We start from the raw sequence: 20,417 nt of genomic DNA, 5'->3' as shown, positions 1-20,417 counted from the left end.
CCATGTTCATGGATAGAAAGAATCAATATTGTCAAGATATCAATTCCTTCCAACTTGAGCTATAGATCCAATGCAATCTCAATCAAAATCCCAACAAGTTACTTTGTGGATATTGACAAAATGATTCTAAAATTTATATGGAGAGGCAAGAGACCCAGAATAGCCAACATAATATTGAAGGAAAAGAACAAAATCAGAGGACTGACACTACCTGACTTCAAGACTTACTATAAAGCTACAATAATCAAGACGATGTGATATTGGTGAAGGAACAGACAGAAGATCAATGAGACAGAATACAGATCCTAGAAACAGATCCACACAAATACAGTCAACTGATCTTTGACAAAGGAGTGAAGGCAACCCAATAGAGAAACGATAGTCTTTTCAACAATGGCGCTGGAGAAACTGGACATCCACATGCAAAAAAATGAATCTAGACACAAACCTTACACCTTTCACAAAAATTCACTTGAAATGGGTGATAGATCTAAATGTAAAATGCAAAACTCTAAAACTTCTAGAAGATAATATAAGAGAAAATCTAGGTGACAATGGATTTTACAATGCATTTTTAAATATCACACCAAAAGCATGATCCATGAAAGAAAAAATTGATAAATTAGACTTCACTAAAATTAAAAACTTTTGCTCTGAAAAAGACACTGCTAAGAGAATGAAAAGACAAGCCACAGACTAGATGAAAATATTTGCTCTATGTGATGTCTTAGTCCATTCAGGCTGCTAGAACAATAAATACCATAGATGGAGTGGCTTATAAACAACAGAAATTTATTTCTAACAATTCTGGAGGCTGGAAGGTCCAAGATCAAAGTGTCAGCAGATTTGGAGCCTGGTGAGAACCTGCTGGGTATCTTCTTATCTTGTCCTCACATGTGGAAGGGAGAGGGAGCTCTCAGGTCTCTTTTATAAGTGCACTAATCCCATTCATGAGGGCTCCGTCTTCATGACCTAATCATCTCCCAAAGGCCCCACCTCTAAAAACCATCATATTGGGGATTAGGTTTCAAAATATGAATTTGGGGGGACATAAACATTCAATCTATAGCATCTGTTAAAGGATTGGTATTTAAAATATACAAAGAACTCTTAAAATTCAACAACAAGAAAGCAAACAACCCAATCAAAAAGTGGGCAAAAGAGCTAAACAGACACTTCACCAAAGAGGGCAAATAAGCATATGAAATATGCTCAACATTATGTCATCAGGGAATTGCAAATTAAAACAATGAGATACCACTACACACCTATTAGGACGGCTAAAATACAAAACACCAAATGTTGGTGAGGATGTGGAACAACAGGAACTGTTACTCATTGCTGGTAGGGAATGGTACAGACACTTTGGAAGACAGTTTAGCAGTGTCTTACAAAGGTAAACATATTGTCACCATATGATCCAGCAATTGCTTTCCTAGGTATTTACCCAAATGAGTTGAAAACTTATATCTACACAAAAACCTGCACATGAATGTTTACAGCAGCTTTATTTGTAATTGCCAAAAACTGGAAGCAAACATGTCCTTCAATAGGTGAATGGATAAACAGACTGTGGTACAACCAGACAATGGAGTATTACTCAGTGCTAAAAAGAAATGAGCTATCATGCAATGAAAAGACATGGAGGAACCTTAAATGAATATCATTAACCGAAAAAGTTACATACTGTCCAACTTCAACTATGTAACACTCTGGAAAAGGCAAAACTATAGATCCAGTAAAAAGATCAGTGGTTGCCAAGGGTTTGGCGAGGAAGCAGAGAGGGAAAGGTATGAATAGTAGAGCACAGGTGATTTTTAGGGCAGTGAAACTATTCTGTATAATAATGTAATAGCGGAGACACGACATTATGCGTTTGTCAAAACCCAGAGAACTGTACGACACACACCAAAAAACCCTAAAGTAAACTATAGACTTTAGTTAATAATGTGTCAATATTTCTTCATCAGTTGTAACAAATGGACCACACTAACACGAGCAAGACATTAACAATAGGAGAAATTAGGGGTGTGGTTGGCAATCTAGAAACTCTCTCTGTACTTCTGCTCAACTTTTCTATAAGCCTAAAACTGCTTTAAAAAACAAGGTTTACGAATTCTTTAAAAAAGCAATAGGAGATCAGAAAAAAAGGAAAAAAATTCAGGCTTTACTCAGGAGCCAAAAGAGAAAAGGCAGAATCCTGTGGCCAAGGGCTGAAGGACAGTGGGTCCAGCCTGCTGGAGATCCAGAGAACAGGGGTGCTCTGGGCAGAGGCTTAGAGACAGCAGGACCAGATGTCAGAAGCAGCAAAGCGGAACCTGGAGGGTAGACACAAGAGTGTCAAAGTGGTTCTCAAATCTGTCTGCCCATTAGAATTATCTGGGGAGCTTTTAACACTCCTGAAGCCTAGGCTGAACCCCAGACCAAGTAAATCAGGATTTCTGGGGATGGGGCCCAGGAATCAGTCAGTTTTAAATGTCCCCAGGGGATTCCAATGTGCAGACAAATTTGAGAACCACTGGCCTAAGATTAGCCTTCCACGTGTTGACTCAACTGAGGTGACAATATTGGTTCAGTGGATCCAGGTGAGCAGAGACATGGGTACACCTGGGATGCAGGATTAGAGGGCAGGTAAGAATAATATTTAGCTATTTAATGTAAGCAACACAATCATCACAAGCAAGACTATATAATATTGCCTTACCCATCTGGGACTCCCCATTGTTTTTTAGGTCTAGAAAGATCTCGGATTCTCTTCCTAGAAAAAAAACTAACAAATACCAGCTGATTAACTCAAAGAGAATGCTTAACAAATATGGTTACATTAGATGATGCCTACTCAAACAAATCCCGTCTGAGGGGGATAAATAACCCAATGCCCTATCTGATGTGATTTGAAGAGTGCTGAAAAGCTCCAAGTACTAAAAAATATTTTGGACTCAAAATTCTCACTCCTTGAATCATTAATAATATAATATATAATGAAACAAAGACAACAAATATGCAATAAAACCAAGAGCATATTGTCTCCAGAAGACCTCAGATAAAATGCACACTTAATGGGAAAAACTCTCAATTCTCATATTAAGTTAATTTGCAAATGGCTTGATGGCATTGGATTCTGATGAGATTGCACAGATAAATTTCAGACAGAATATCTGGCTTTGGGAAAACTACGAAATATACTTTGGGTACCGCTCAACCCCCTTTCTTCCCTGTTCTGTTCCCTTGGACCTTTCCTGATTGTTCTGAATCCTCCTAAAGCTGGGACAGTTTGTGCCCCCCAAGTGTCCATGGGTTCCTCTACATTTCCCAGCCTCCCTTGCAGTAGTTTGGAGCCATGGGACTAGTTATGTCTAACTTCAGCAGAAGTGTTGGTTTCACTTCCAGGGCAATGCACATAAGAGATAGTGTGTCTCCTCCATCTCTCTTTCCCTGTTGCAGTGACTCTGGAAGCTACGTATTCTAGACGGCATAGCTACAAGACAGAGGAGGGCCAGCCAACTCACATTGGGCTATGACATGAGGGAGAAATAAACTTTTATTGCATTAAGTCATTGAGAGTTTTGTATCTTGTTTGTTACTGCAGCATGGCCTATCCTATGCAGACTAATACACCACGTATGTTATTGTAGCTCATATTATAACTATTTATGTAGTTGTTTGGAGTTCAAAAGGCCCAATAAATAACACCTCTTTTTTGCCCACCACCATTAGGAACTAAGTGAAAAATAGGCACAGGATTTGGACAAATAGAATAAAAATACTTTATTATTGATAAAATGATACTGAAGAGAGTAGTGTGGATCCCTGACATACTCGAATTGAACTTGTCCCCCAAAGCTGCAAGCCTCCCCCTCCTCCTGTAGGGGCTAAGTTTGCTATGTGACAGAAAGCAGATCACAAAGATCACTCACTGTAGACGGGCAGGTCCCAAAGGGATAGGACCCAGAAGGGGCCAGTTCTCTCTCCCAACTCCACCAAACAGACGTCATTCCCACCCCCTGGGGAGTCTAATTAAGGGATAAGGCAAGAGGCCAAGAGAATTACTCAAGGGAAGTGCTTCTATGTACAAAAAAGGGATGTGACTGAGGAAAAGCATTCTCCCTAATACTTGCCTGAGCTCTTTAACAGGCTCTAAATTCTTTGTGTTGCAATAAGCCCTGGCCCTGGTGTCGGGGAGGATTCAGGCCTGACACGGCATGCACAAACCCTTATGTGAAGATGTGGTCTCCTCAGTTAAATGGTGACTGATGCATCATGAAGCCCCTTTCAGAAAGTGGGAGGAGGCCAGTGGGGATTAATAGTCAGGAACTCCCAAAACTGCACATTCACAAAACTGGCCATCCACGCTGAACATCAAGCTAAAATCCTTCAATCAGATTATCTACTTCCATGTTATTCTGTGTTTAACACACTTGTGTTGCCCTTCAGCCTTTAGTAATGACTTACTTGCCCCTTACTGCTTTGGCCTAGCTGTGCTAGCGGAGTAATGCAAGTAGGGATTCTATGCACACAAACCAGGCCACTGTATTAACACTGGAACAGTTCCCCTGAGGCCAGTGTGGTGGTAACAGCAACCAATCTTAGGGACATGGAACACTTGGTCCAATAATTCTGCTCGTATAAGAGATTATTATTCCAGTACCAACACTGGAGATTCTGAGTTTTATTATTTTAAAATGAAGTGCCATTTTCTTATACCTGATCAAGTTACTTAATGCTCTGAGCTTTAGTTCATTTGTTCAACAAATATTTATTGAGCACTTACTGTGTACCGAGTAGTGTTCTAGGGCTGGGAGTACATTGGTGAATAAAATAGACAAAAATCCTTGCCTTCAAGTCAGAAAGACAATAAATGAAATAAAGTAAATATATAGTATATTAGATGGCAATAAGAGCTATAAAGAAAAATAAAGCAAGTAAGGGGGACAAGGAGTATGTGATGGGGAGAGGGTTGTGATTTTAAATAGGTGGCCAAAGAAGGCATTACTGATCAGGTTACATTTGAACAATGACTAGCTATACAGATTTTTCAGGGAAAGATTATCCCATTCCAGCAGTAATAGCAAGTGGAAAGGCCCAGGGGCAGAAGCATACCTATATGTTTCAAAAATAACAGGAGGCCAGTGCAGTTAGCCTCAACTATAAACAAAAATAACTGTATCCATCTCAAAGGGTTGTGTCCCTAGCACATTCTAACCACGAAGTGGATACTCAATAAATGTCAGCTCCTTTTTCCTTTCTCACTTGTAGCACCTAACATGATACCTTGTATGTAGTAAACACTCAGTATATGCTAATTGAGTTCAATTGAATTGGTATTTAACTGTTTAAAATATAAACTTATTTTAAGTGCCCTATAAGGGAAAATCATGGAACTATCCATAAACCAGATAAAGGATACATTTAAGATTGTTTAAATTGTTTTATCACTCAAAGATGTTGCTAGGTAAAATACAGGTTTGAAGGCAGTAAGAATGGTACCCACCTCCACACCTTTTTCCCCCCAATGTCTCATACTCTGGACTCTTCTAACTCCCCCCTTTTCTATTGCAACTAACCTATCTGCATTTTGTCCCTCAGGACTCTGCTGCTTAATTCAAATTTCCAAATCCTTAGAGGATCTATGAAGATAATAATGAGAGTCCACCACCTTCAGAACATTTCCAAAAGTCAAATGGAATCCTATCCCACCCCCAGTCAGGCTGCAGATGCTATGCAAAATACCAAATTCATTTCTGAATTACATTGTCTCCATATATTACTTCACACTGATAGGAGACTCCGATTAATACTTATATGTGTCCTTAGTTTTTAAAAAAATTAACAAATGTTTTGTGAACAACAAAAAATCTTTCAAAACATGAGATTGTAGTAGTGGGTAGAGATAACTAAAAGATTGTTTGGTAGTGAAACATTTGGGGTCTGCCAAATAACTGATAATGATGCAACTCCCAAGCCATGCCAGTTAATATCTAGAAACAATGAAGATACTGTCCCTTGCCAGAAAAAAAATCTATATCCTTATTTAACTGAAGAATGGCTTTGCCATGCAGGTACTGCGTGAGCCCTGCTAGATAGCCTGAGCCAACTTTCCAGGGAGGGTGGCTAGGGGAGGAGAAAGAAAGCCTCAGTTGCAGACAAAACATCTTATTAGATATTAACCTTTTCAAGCAAGTTAGCTTCTGGCTTCCATCATCATGTCCAAGCCAAGATTTCCCTCACTACCTTTTCTTCACCAGCTAAATGTTTTTTTAATGCATCATTTTATACAAAACTATTGACAGTTTCCTAGTTTATTCCTGTAGATACTTAAATTGGGTTCTTATTTCAATTGGAAATAATCTCATTAACATTCGATAATTCTCTGTAGAGGTCTGACTAACACTTCTCCTCTTCATTCTCTTATTGTGCATTATGTCACCATAGCTACATCTCCAACCTACATCTCTTCATCTTAACACAGGCTTCCCTTCTCTCTTGGGTATTGCATTACCTCACAATGTCTAGTCGTGATCCTGTGCAGAAACAAAAGAATGTGGTTGAGGGATTTTAACTCTTTTTTTTCTTCTTCTTTTATTTTCTCCCCAAAGCCCCAGTAGATAGTTGTATGTCATAGTTGTACATCCTTCTAGTTGCTCTATGTGGGACACCGCCTTAGTATGGCTTGATGAGAGATGCATAGGTTCACGCCCAGGATCCGAACCAATGAACCCCGGGCCACCAAAGCAGTGCACATGAACTTAACCACTACGCCACTGGGCCGGCCCCAGATTTTAACTCTTGAAGGTAGATTTTTTAAAATGAGGATTACATTGCTGTCCCATGTCTTCATTCATAATTAGTTTCCTATAGTTTGCCAATAGCTAAGAAAGTTTTTGAAATCCTCAGCTTGGGTGCAGAGCAATAAATATACATTTATATAGCAACAATTATGGAAATGATTTCAGGGTAGAGGGTACCACTAAATTGGTAATTCAAATCTTTCAGTCAAAATGCTCTTTTACATTTCACTATTTTGTTTATATTCAGGAAATATTTTCTTTCATAACAATCAGGGATAGCACATTTGTTTAACAAGAATTTTTAGAGGATGGGGACAGGGATAGATAATGGAGATAGCACAATTTCCTCATAGAATCAAACCAAATTAGGGGCCAGCCCCACGGCCTAGTGGTTAAGTTCAGCACACTCCACTTCGGCAGCTCGGGTTTGGTACCCAGGTGTGGACCTACACCACTCATCAGTGGCCATGCTGTGGCAGCAACCTACATACAAAATAGAGGAAGATTGGCACAGATGTTAGCTCAGGGCTAATCTTCCTCAGCAAAAAAAAAAATCAAACCACATTAACCAATCATACAAAAGCAATAAGTAGTATAACAACAACAACAAAAATTTTAAAAAACACTCTTTTCACAGGCTTTTTTTTTTTAAGTATAAAACTTACTAGGTATAAACTATTTCACTGTCTATTTTGCCACAGGAGAGTTTGCTCACTCAGCACACATTTATTTGAAGTAATGTGATATTTTAATGGACACTTGGTAATATCCAGTAATCGTTAGTTCTACCAGCTGTTCTCTCAGCCACCATACAACCTTGGCAAAGTGACGTAATTTCTCAATTTCATTTTCTCTCAGTAAAATCTAGTTGATTACACCTCCCCTACAGACTCCTCAGGATTCTTGTGAGAAAAAAAAATTTTTTAACTGCAAAGCATTACATAAAAATAAAGTAGCAGTATTTACTGCCTGAAAGAGGTGAGGAAAAAACAACTAGAAAGTATAGTAAACAGGAAATGCAAAATAAGTCTAAACAATAAAAATAAACGTAAATGTCAAACAATAACAACAAATATGAACGGTTTTAACCCACTTATTAAAAGAGTCAATAAAAATAAAATCTGGTAGTATTTACCTCTCATGTATATGAACCATTGATACGAACCCTTGGTACTTCTCTTTAATGATTCTATTCTGCTATATCTTAGCCAAACCAAGAGTACGTACCTATTTTCAGGAGGCATCTATTTTGTACATTTTACGTACACACACATACCCACTTTTTTTCCTCATAGAGGGCACTTTCTTGAGATTTCATTAGCTACTGTAGTTGAATGAGAGGCAAGAGGAGATTGGGATACGTTGACCTGGGGCTTCACAAAATCTATGACATGAGGTTGTCAATGTAGAATCCAAGTCCCTTAAAGGTTCAGACCTAGTATGTAACACATCTAGTATCTAGCAAACAAGTAAAATACAGTGACTATAAGGAGAGTTCTCCTACATCTCAGTCTTTCCCACCTCACTTCCAAATCACTTTCTCTCTCTTCTTTCCTTTTCCCACAGTCATTAGATGGGGCCTTACGAAAAAGGGAAACTACAGGAATCCTCTTCTCAAAACTCCTGAGATAGGCCTTTCACTTCAAATGCCCCACATTGAGTCTGTCCATCCAGCCAGATTGGCCTACCAGTTTAAGTCTGGGAGAAAAGTACTGTGCCTATGGCCTTACCATTTCCTTACAAAGTCACATGGACCAGAATCTGCAAAGAGAAAAGTAAAAGCAAAAGTTAGATTCAATAAGAATCAAAGATATGATAAAGATAGCATCACAAATCAACAGAGAAAGGAGCTAGGAAACGTAACTATTTAGGGAACAAACTAAATCTGTCATGCCATGTACCAAAACAAACCACAGGTAAATCAAGGAGTTAAATATTTTTTAAAAATCGAATGGAGCAAAAGTAAGAGAATATCTACTCAATCACTGGATTTTAATCTCTTAGAGTTAAAGGTGACAAAAGATATAGAGGAAAAGTACAGATTAAAATATTTAAAACAAAACTTCTCAGTGTCAAAAGTCAAAACTTGAAGAGGAAATAAAAATTTGGAGGACTATTTGGCAACAAATATACTAAAGGCTTAATAGTCAATATTTGAAGAGTATAAAAGTATAGATGAATAAGGAAAACAGTAAGGTAGGTGTCAAAAGTTAAACGGACAAAGGATAGGAACTGAATTCATATATGACCTGTACAGGGCTAATAAACTTAAGAAAAAGCTCAGGGGCCGGTCCAGTGGCGCAAGTGGTTAAGTGCGCGCACTCCGCTGGGGTGGCCCGAGGTTCACTGGTTCAGATCCCAGGCGTGCACCGACGCACCACTTGTCAAGCCATGCTGTGGCGGCATCCCATATAAAGTGGAGGAAGATGGGCACGGATGTTAGCCCAGGGCCAGTCTTCCTCAGCAAAAAAAAAAAAAAAAAGAGGAGGATTGGCAGATGTTAGCACAGGGCTGATTTTCCTCACAAAAAAAAAAAAAGAAAAAGCTCAAACTTTCTTGTAATTAAAACATGCAGGGCCGGCCCGGTGGCTTAGCGGTTAAGTGCTCAAACTCTGCTGCTGGCTGCCCAGGTTAGGATCCCGGGCGCGCACCGACACAACACTTCTCTGGCCGTGCTGAGGCCAAGTCCCAAGTACAGCAACTAGAAGGAAGTGCAGCTATGACATACAACTATCTACTGGGGCTTTGGGGGAAAAAAATAAATAAATAAATAAAAATTTTAAAACATGCAAATAAAAAATGAGATATTTTTTAAACTATCAATTAGTAAAAATTTTTTGCACAAGATAATGATACTGGAAAGGTAAGACAAGATGAGTACTCTTGTGTACTGCTGGTGGAAATCTGAATTAGTACACTTTATGAAAAATGAGTAGGCAGTATGAGTCAGCAATCCTTATACAGTGTCCCTTAATCAAATTCTACTTCTAGAAATGTACCCTAAAGAAATAATTCCAAGTGTGGGCAAAGATTTATGCACAAAAATGTTCACTGCAGTATCTTTAACAGTGGAAAAGTAGATACACCTGAAATGTCCAAAACAGAAGAAATGGTTAAGCAAATTAAAAAGCATGTGTAGAAGGACTTTTTTTTACATGTGGGAAACTGTAGGAGATCATACAGGCCAAGTTATCCAAAGGTCTATTATAACAGGCCTCATAATGACAGATTGTTTTAGACAGTTTCTTCTTGGGAGTTTTTAATCACATCCGAGAGTTCTGAAATAACATTTTCTACCCTTTGGAGCATTTTGGGTAAAGGAAAGTGGGTGTGCTCCAGCGTCAGACAGACATGGCTCAAACCCCAGTTTTGTTACTTACTCAGCTGTACAATCTCTGGAAAATTACTTAACTTCTCTGAGACTCAGTTTCCTCTTCTCAGATAGGAGGCTAATAGGTAGGTCTGTGTAAAGATAACTGACGTATACGTAAAGCACCTTGCACATAGTAGATGCAGAGAGTAGACAAACAGTAGTTAGAACTGTTAGTTACAACTTCAGTGTATCAATGGCTTCAACAGAGCACTGCAGGAAACACAACAATCAAGTACTGACAGTGCTTCTACCACATGCAGCATGGTGCCAGGGCTGAGAGAACAAAAACCAGTGGTCTCTCTTCTCAAGGAGTTGACAGCCTTGTAGGAGAAGGCTATGAACTTTAAAAAAAAATACGGAAATGTACTTTTGAATTCAGATATCTTCTATTGCTCTCCTTAAAAAGTAGAGCCTTAAAAAGGCTAAAGTGACTCAGACAGGAGGAAAAGGGGAGAGTAGTCTACGAAAATGCCCCTTGTGCCCAGTTATGCTGTCCCCTCTGAAAGATGCAGCCGTTTCTATGGACTCTTTATGTGTTACCAAGCTTGGTTTCCAGCTTCACGTACAGAGGTCAGAGAGTCAGTATAATACTGAATCAATCCTAAAAAACCTTCTATAAATACTGATAATATGAATGAATAATGCTCTTTTCTATTGCCCTTTCATGCTATAACTTCTCCCACAGGTACAGCTTTCATTCTTTATTTTATAAAACACACTTTTGATGTTATCACACCAATTGGTAGGATGGAATAGCTCTTGGGTGGCTGTTGTTAGCTAACGTCCCAAGCAAAGAGGGGTTACAATGGTCTCCAAACTTGTCTGCACATTAGAATCACCAGGGGATCTTTTTAAACTTGCAGGTCCCAGGCCACACCCCAGACCAATTAAATCACAATGGGGGTTTGAGGGGTGGGACACAGGCATTGGTATGTTTTGAGGCAGACAATCTGGGAACTACTACCATATTGTTTAATGGGTAAGACTACTGACTCAGGAATCAGACTGCCAGGAACCAGGTCCTGGCTCTAACCTCTGATCTTGGGCAAGTGTACTTACTCTCTCTGTACCTTGGTTTTCTCATGTGTAAAATGGGTTCTTACCTCAAAATGTTGTTGTGTGAAAGTTAAATAAGATAATACATGTAAAGCACTCTGTATAGTGCTCAAAACACAGTGAATACACAACAAATAGTACCTATTATTAATCCTAAAAATTCAAGAATTAAGATTCTGCTTAAATATCTGTAAATTAAAAAAACATTTGTTTAAGGAACTGTTAAGTTTAAGTAACTGTTCAGGAAGTGTTTACTATTAAGGGTTCCAACTATAAAAATTAATATCAGTGAAATAAGAAACTAACTGTGAACATGTACTCATACATATTTTCATTGGTTTCTTTATGTATTTATATCCTTCCCTCAGTTCTAAAAGGATTTGAGGTTGCTTACATGAACACATACACTACAAGAGGATATTATCTGTTTTAAGACGAAAAATTGAAGGAGGCAGAAAAATAGAGATGGGAGAAGGGAAAGGAAAATAAAATGAAACAAAAGAAAAATGTATAATAAAGCCCAGTACAGTTGTACCTGAGCATTCTACCACTGAAAGCAAAAAACACCAACTTTTCCTAATATTGAAATCTGAAATAAATTTTTCTTGTGAGGTCTCATTGGTGTTACATAGGCACAAAATAAATTATCAGGCCTGCTAATGGAATGGTGAAGAGAATCCTACTTTCTTACTTTTTATCCTTCTTCAAACTTTACTCTTGATATATATGTTTCACAAAACTAAGTTAAATTAAGAAAAATAAGAAAATTTCCAGTAAAGTATCATAAATTACTGAATATAAGGCAAGATTTTTTTCCCAAAAATTATTCCTCAGAGAAGAGGAGGTTACCTTATATGGAAGTTCTTACAAGAACCTATCTTATGAGGCATTTTCTCAATTATTTTATTTTCTCACCAAAAACTGGCCAACGAAAACGTATTAGCCTGAAACAACTTTCATTATTGCTAGAATGGAATAATTTTAGAGCTCTCCCAACAAAAATTAGTATTTAGAGTGACGTCAGCATCATGGCAGAGTGAGCTTCTCCCACTGAACTCTCCCCATCTAAGACACAACAAAAAGGACATTCATATTCCAACAGAAGCTATTCACACAACACAGGGGATGTCTGAGGCACCCAGGCAGCCATACACCCGAGGACTGGGATGCTGGAATCTCCAGAGTAAGTGGAAGGAGGTAAGAGGAGCTCCCTTTCTTCCCCAAGGACTGCGACCCAGAGACTGAGACCACGCGGCTCTCAGAGGAGGGGGAGGGGCAGCTCGCCGCATGAAAACGGCCCTCTCCAAGACCCCTCACAGCCTGAGGAGATCCCCCTACGGAGGGAGTGGAACTGTTGCGAGGGTAGTTTCAACAACCTAGCCCCTCAGGGGAGCAGAGAGAGATAGCAAGGCGAGAAACTTCTGAGATCGGGGAGGGGAAAGTAAGCTCCCCAACCCCGACCCCGGCCTGGCCGACTGGTGCGTCAGCACAGCGGCGCTTCAGCTCAGCCCCGTCCCCAGAGGCAGTGGACCCCAGGCGCCCGGCCTGACCAGCAGTGGGGCGAGCCTGCACCCCCTGCACCAGAGGCGGCAGCAGCTTAGTCCCCACCACGCCACAGCCCCAGCTGCTCCAGCTGGACCAAGCCACGGCCCCAGCTTCCCCGGCTCCACCGTGCCACAGCCCCAGCTCTTTCAGCTGGAACGTACCCCACCCCCAGCTCCTTCGGCTTGACCTTCCCCCCTACCCCCGGCTCCAGCTGCTTCGGCTTGGCCTGTGCGCAGGCTCCAGCTGACTTGGCGCCAGCAACTTCGGCCCACCGCACTCCAGTTCCAGCTTCTTTGGGCCAGCACACTCCAGTTCCAGCTTCTTCGGCCCAGCACACTCCAGTTCCAGCTTCTTTGGGCCAGCACACTCCAGTTCCAGCTTCTTTGGGCCAGCACACTCCAGTTCCAGCTTCTTCAGCCCAGCGGCACTCCCGCTCCTCCTCCTTCTTCAGCTCAGTGCACTTCAGTTCCAGCTTCTTTGGCCCAGCAGCACTTCAGCTGCAGCTGCTTCAACCCACCCGCACCCGAGCCCCAGCTGCTTCGGCCTAGCTGCGCTCCAGCTCCAGCTGTTTCCACACAGCACCCCCAGCAGCCTCCACTCAGCTGATCAGCCAGACCACAGATCAGCCAGGGGCCGACAAGAGTGCCCACAGATTGAGGCGGGCCAGAATACCCAGCCCTTGACGCCCACCCAGCGGCAGCAAGAGGAAACTGTGACTGTATATTTTCACTATGAGGAAAGGTAAGCCAATGCCAACAGGCACCATGCAAAAATATATTAAATCTCCAGACCAAAAGGAAAATGACAAGCACCCAGAAGTCAACCCGGAAAGCACAGAAATGTATAACCTTAAAGACACAGAATTCAAAATAGCCATCATAAAAAAGATTAATGAAATACAAGAAAACACAGACAGACAATTCAGTGAAATTAGGAGTTTCTTCACAAAAGAGATTGAAACTATAAAAAAAAACAATCAGAAATCTTAGAGACGAAAAACACAATAGAGGAGATAAAGACAAATCTGAAAGCCTTAAGCACCAGAGCTGACAATATGGAGGAAAGAATTAGCAATATTGAGGACAGCAATGCAGAAGTGCTCCAGATGGAGGAGGAAAGAGAACTAAGATTAAAAAGAAATGAAGAAACTCTCCGAGAAATATCCAACTCAATTAGGAAACCCAACATAAGGATTATAGGTATTCCAGAGGGAGAAGAGAGGGAAAAAGGAGCAGAGAACTTGTTCAAAGAAATAATATCTGAGAACTTCCCAAACCTGGGGAAGGAGATGGAAATACCAGTGAATGAAATCAACAGATCTCCTAAATATATGAACACGAAAAGACCCTCTCCAAGGCATATAGTAGTAAAGCTGGCAAAAGTCAATGACAAAGAAAAAATATTAAAGGCAGCTAGACAAAAAAAAATAACATACAAAGGATTTCCTATCCAGCTCTCAGCTGATTTCTCGACAGAAACTTTACAGGCTAGGAGAGAGTAGAACGATATATTCAAAATTCTAAAGGACAAAAACTTTCAGCCAAGAATACTCTATCCAGCAAAAATATCCTTCAGATATGATGGAGAAATAATAACTATCCCAGATAAACAAAAGCTAAGGGAGTTCATTGTCACGAGACCCCCACTGCAAGAAGTGCTCAAAAAGGCCCTCATCCCTGAGGAAAAAAGAGAAAGGGGATTCAAAGTTTTGAACGAGGAGGAAAGTAGGTCGACAAAACCAGAAAAATTGCAGTCCTCTATCAAAATAGATTAGCAAACACTTAATTATAAAACCAAAGATCAAGGGAAGGTAAGCACCAAGCATAAATATAACCTCATCATGTTAAACATGAACTCACAACACAAGAAGGAATAAGATGTGACAACAATAACATAGAAGGGGAAGAGGAAAGGGACCGAATCGACTTAGTCTAAGGGAATAAGAGGTCATCAAAAAATGGACTATCACATCCACAAGATTTTTTATACAAACCTCATGGTAACCACTAACCAAATAATCAGAACAGAATCACACATGATAAAGAAAGAGAAAACTAAGAGAAACCCCATACAGAACTACCAAACTGCATTGGTAGTCTGAAACACACGGGACGAGAAACAAAATAAATGCAAAAGAACCGGAAAAAGAGTGATAAAATAACAACAACAAGCCCCCATATATCAATAATTACCCTAAATGTAAATGGACTGAACTTTCCAATCAAAAGACACAGAGTGGTGGGATGGATTAAAAAGCAAGTCCCAACAATATGCTACCTCCCGGAAACACATCTCAGCTCTAAAGACAAACACAGGCTCAGAGTGAAAGGATGGAAGACAATACTCCAAGCTTATGGCAAACAAAAGAAAGCAGGTATTGCCATACTTATATCAGACAAAGTTGACTTCAAGATAAAACAGGTAATGAGAGACAAAGAGGGGCATTATATGATCATAAAAGGGACACTCCACCAAGAAGACATATCACTTTTAAATATATATGCACCCAATACAGGAGCACCAACGTGCATAAAGCAACTATTAACAAACGTATAAGGAGATATTAACAACAACACAATAATAGTAGGGCATCTTAACACCCCACTCTCATCAATAGACAGATCATCTAGACAGAAAATAAATAAGGAAATAATGGACCTAAATGAAAAACTAGATGAGATGGACTTAATAGACATATACAGAGCACTCCACCTAAACACAGCAGATTACACATTCTTCTCAAGCACGCATGGAACATTCTCAAGAATAGACCATATGTTGGGAAACAAGGCATGCTTATATAAATTTAAGAAGATTGAAACCATAACAAGCTTCTTTTCAGACCATAATGCCATGAAGTTAGAAATCAACTACAAGGAAAACACCGGGAAAGTGACAAAGCTGTGGAGACTCAACAACATGCTACTAAACCACCAATGGATCATTGGTGAAATTAAAGGAGAAATGAAAGCATATCTGGAGACAAATGAAAATGAAAATACACCATACCAACTCATATGGGATGCAGCAAAAGCAGTCCTGAGAGAGAAACTCATAGCAATACAGGCCCACCTTAACAAACAAGAAAAAGCCCAAATAAGCAACCTCAAACTACGCCTAACAGAATTAGAAAAAGAGGAACAAACAAAGCCTAAAGTCAGCAGAAGGAGGGAAATAATAAAAATCAGAGCAGAAATAAATGAAACTGAAATTAAAAAAAACAGTAGAAAGGATCAATGAAACAAAGAGCTGGTTCTTTGAGAAGATAAACAAAACCGACAAACCCTTAGCCAGACTCACCAAGAAAAAAAGAGAGAAGGCTCAAATAAATAAAATTAGAAATGAAAAAGGAGAAATTACAAGAGATACCACAGAAATACAAAAGATTATAAGAGAATACTATGAAAAACTATATTCCAAAAAAGTGGACAATCTAGAAGAAATGGATAAATTCCTAGACTCATAAACCTCCCAAAACTGAATCAAGAAGAAATAGAGAACCTGAATAGACCAATCACAAGTAAAGAGATTGAAACAGTAATCAAAAACCTCCCAAAAAATAAAAGTCCAGGACCAGATCGCTTCTCTGGAGAATTTTACCAAACATTCCAAGAAGACACAATATCTATCCTTCTCAAACTATTCCAAAAAATAGAGGAAGATGGAACACTTCCCAACACAATTCTACGAGGCCAACATCACCCTGATACCAAAGCCAGGCAAAGACAATACTAAGAAGGAAAACTACAGACCAATATTCCTGATGAACATAGATGCAAAACTCCTCAACAAAATACTGGCAAATCGAATACAGTAATACATTAAAAAGATCATACACCGTGATCAAGCGGGATTTATACCAGGGACACAGGGATAGTTCAACATCTGCAAATCAATCAATGTGATATACCACATTAATAAAATGAGGAATAAAAACCATATGGTCATCTCAATAGATGCAGAGAAGGCTTTTGACAAGATCCAACATTGATTTATGATAAAAACTCTCAACAAAATGGGTATAGAAGGAAAGTACCTTAACGTAATAAAGGCCATATATGACAAACCCACAGCCAACATCATACTCAATGGGGAAAAACTGAAAGTCATCCCTCTGAAAACAGGGACAAGACAAGGGTGCCCACTCTTGCCACTCTTATTCAACACACTACTGGAGGTTCTGGCCAGAGCAATTAGGCAAGAAAAAGGAATAAAAGGAATCCAAACAGGCAACAAAGAAGTTTGCAGATACATGATCTTATATATAGAAAACCCTAAATAATCCATTGGAAAACTATTAGAAATAATCAACAACTACAGCCAAGCGGCAGGGTACAAAATCAACTTACAGAAATCAGTTGCATTTCTATATACCAACGACGAGCTAACAGAAAGAGAACTCAAGAAGACAATCCCATTTACAATTGCAACAAAAAGAATAAAATATCTAGGAGTAAATTTAACCAAGGAAGTGAAAGACCTAAACAATGAAAACTATAAGACATTATTGAGCGAAATCAATGATGACATAAAGAAACGGAAAAATATTCCATGCACTTGGATTGGAAGAATAAACATAGTTAAAATGCCCATACTGCCTAAAGCAATCTACAGATTCAATGCAATCCCAATCAGAATCCCAAGGACATTCTTCATAGAAACAGAACAAAGAATACTAACATTCATATGAGGCAACAAAAGACCCCGTATACCTAAAGCAATCTTGAAAAAGAAGAACAAGGCTGGAGGCATCACAATCCTTGACTTCAAAACATACTACAAAGCAATAGTAATTAAAACAGCATGGTACTGGTACAAAAACAGACACACAGATCAATGGAACAGAACTGAAAGTCCAGAAATAAAACCTCACATCTATGGGCAGCTAATCTTTGACAAAGGAGCTAAGGACATACAGTGGAGAAAGGAAAGTCTCTTCAATAAATGGTGCTGGGAAAACTGGACAGCCGCTTGCAAAAGAATGCAAGTAGACCACCTTCTTTTACCATACACAAAAATTAACTCAAAATGGATCAAAAACCTGAAGGTGAGACCTGAAACTATAAAACTCCTGGAGGAAAATATAGGTAATACACTACTCGCCATCAGCCATAAAGGGATCTTCTTGAATTCCATGTCTACTCAGACAAGGGAAACAAAAGAAAAAATAAACAAGTGGGACTTCGTCAGATTAAAGAGCTTCTACAAGGCAAATGAAACCAGGATCAAAATGAATAGGGAACCCATTAGCTGGGAAAAAATATTTGCAAACTATATATCTGACAAGGGATTAATCTCCATAATATATAAAGAACTCACACAACTGAATAACAAAAAGACAAAAAACCCAATCAAAAAATGGGCAGAGGAAATGAACAGACACTTCTCCAAAGAAGATATACAGATGGCCAATAGGCACATGAAAAGATGCTCAACATCACTAGTCATCAGGGAAATGCAAATCAAAACCACACTAAGATATCACCTTACACCCGTTAGAATGGCTGTAATCACCAAGACAAAAAGCAACAAATGCTGGAGAGGCTGTGGAGAAATGGGAACCCTAATCCACTGCTGGTGGGAATGCAAACTGGTGCAGCCTCTACGGAAAACAGTATGGAGATTCCTCAAAAAATTAAAAATAGAAATACCTTATGATCCAGCTATCCCACTACTGAGTATCTACCCAACGAACCTGAAATCAACAATCTAAAGAGGCTTATGCACCCCTATGTTCATCGCAGCATTATTCACTACAGCCAAGACATGGAAGCAACCCAAGTGTCCCTCGACTGATGAATCAATAAAGAAGATGTGGTATATATATACCATGGAATACTACTCAGCCATAAAGAAAGACAAAATCGTCCCATCTGCAACCACATGGATAGACCTGGAGGGTATTATGTTAAATGAAATAAGCCAGAAAGAGAAAGACAAACAGGGCATGATTTCACACATATGTGGAAGATAACGAACACACGGACAGATAGAACTGTTTGGTGGTTACCAGGGGCTAGGGGGGTGGGGGTTGGGCACAAAGGGTGGAGGGATGCACTTATACGGTGACTGATAAACAATAATGTACAAGAAAAATTCCACAATTAAAAAAAAGGAAAAAAATTAGCATTCAAAAAGAGGGGAGAGGTGAAGAAATTTAAAACCGATTTAGTAATTATTCTTGGGGAGACGATCTTTTAATCCTAAGTGTTGGATGTTGCTCTAAACAAGCTTTAAACATCATTTTAAAAAGCAAAATAGAAAGACAAAACACAAAGAATACAGGGATTATATTGTGACGATAAAAGTACACCTACAACATGAATTAAAAAAAAAGCTCTTACTGTTACATTACATGAATGGGTTCTGATGGCTTGTAACATAATTTCCAGTGACAGCATCAAACATAGTTTCCAAGGGGGCCCTATCTTACCCCTAATAAAATAATAGAATCTAGGCAATGAATGAGACTAGATGCTAAAACAATTCGGTGAAGGATGGATGGAGAACTTTATAATGGAGGAATCAAGCTGACCTCACCTGAACCCCCTCATCAATCTTAGAACCACCACAAATGGGAGAGCCAGACACGGTGCGCCTGGAAGCCTGATACAGGAGGAAGTGCACAGCATCACCTGCGAAAAATTGTTGGCCGAAACGATTTATTCTGAATATAAGCAAGCCTCTTAATCTACCTGATTTGCAAGAAATAGGGGTGCTAGAGAAAAGTTAAAGACATCACAAAGAACAAATCAAATTCAGAATATGGGATATTTTACCCAATTTTTCTAACAATGGTGTTTTAAAAAGGGAGAAGATAAAGATTAGTGATAAAGAATAACAGAGAGGAGACACAACTCCCAAATGCAATGTGTGGTCCTTATTTGAGGCCTAATTTAACAAACCAACTGAAAAATACATTTTTGAGACAAATACGGAAGCCTAAATATTTAGTGGGTATTAGATGGTATCAAAGAATCATCGTAAATTTTGTTCAGTGTAATGACATGATGATTACGGTTTTTTAAAAAGTCCTTAGCAATTAGAAATGCATACTGAGGTATTTATGGGTGAAATGACATGGTATCTGGTATTTTCTTTAAAACAATTTGTCCTATAGGATGCCCAAAAAATGTGTGTTTGTGTGTGTGTGTGTGTGTGTGTGTGTGTGTGGTGAGGGGGTGGGGGGGAGGAGGCCTAGATGAACCAAGATTAGCAAAATGTTAATAATTATTGAAACTAGGTGATGGGTACATGGGAGTTCATTATAACATTCTCTATTTTGTGCATGTTTGAATTCCATAATAAAAAACTTTTAAGTTTTCTATCTCAAAATTTTACTTAGAAATAAAAATTTACTTAGAAATAAAAATGATATGCCCTGAGAAATTGTGTTAAATTACTCAAAAAGAGACTCTAGTGATGTCAAACATGTATGTGAAAAAACTGAGTAAAACTTATTCACGAAATATGACACTAGAAATAACTATTTCTAAATCATATCATTTATTTTAATGTTATTTTAATTTTACATGTATAACTAAATTAACACAATTATAACTAAATATTTGTCTATTATATCTTTATCCCTAAAAGTTTATATATTCAAATTGAGCAGAATGGCTTTTGGTTTCCTTATATTCAAGAATATACAG

The 20,417-nt window shown here is 39.0% G+C and overlaps 1 protein-coding gene across 1 annotated transcript in view; it reads right to left on the bottom strand.

Moving 5' to 3' along the window:
• SPMAP2L (sperm microtubule associated protein 2 like) overlaps positions 1-20,417 on the bottom strand; it is a 60,711-nt gene that overhangs the window by 28,425 nt on the left and 11,869 nt on the right. The window contains exons 2-3 of the mRNA XM_058547142.1: positions 8,519-8,549; positions 2,705-2,770 (exon numbers count right to left, since the gene is read on the bottom strand). Of these exons, the coding sequence (XP_058403125.1) occupies positions 2,705-2,770; positions 8,519-8,549 (97 nt within the window). The remainder of the gene's footprint in view (positions 1-2,704; positions 2,771-8,518; positions 8,550-20,417) is intronic.

This window comes from Diceros bicornis, chromosome 8 (genome assembly GCF_020826845.1).
Source record: "Diceros bicornis minor isolate mBicDic1 chromosome 8, mDicBic1.mat.cur, whole genome shotgun sequence".
NCBI lineage: Eukaryota > Metazoa > Chordata > Mammalia > Perissodactyla > Rhinocerotidae > Diceros > Diceros bicornis.
Note: the sequence above shows the minus strand (reverse complement) of the source record. Positions and strands in the feature narration are given on the sequence as shown.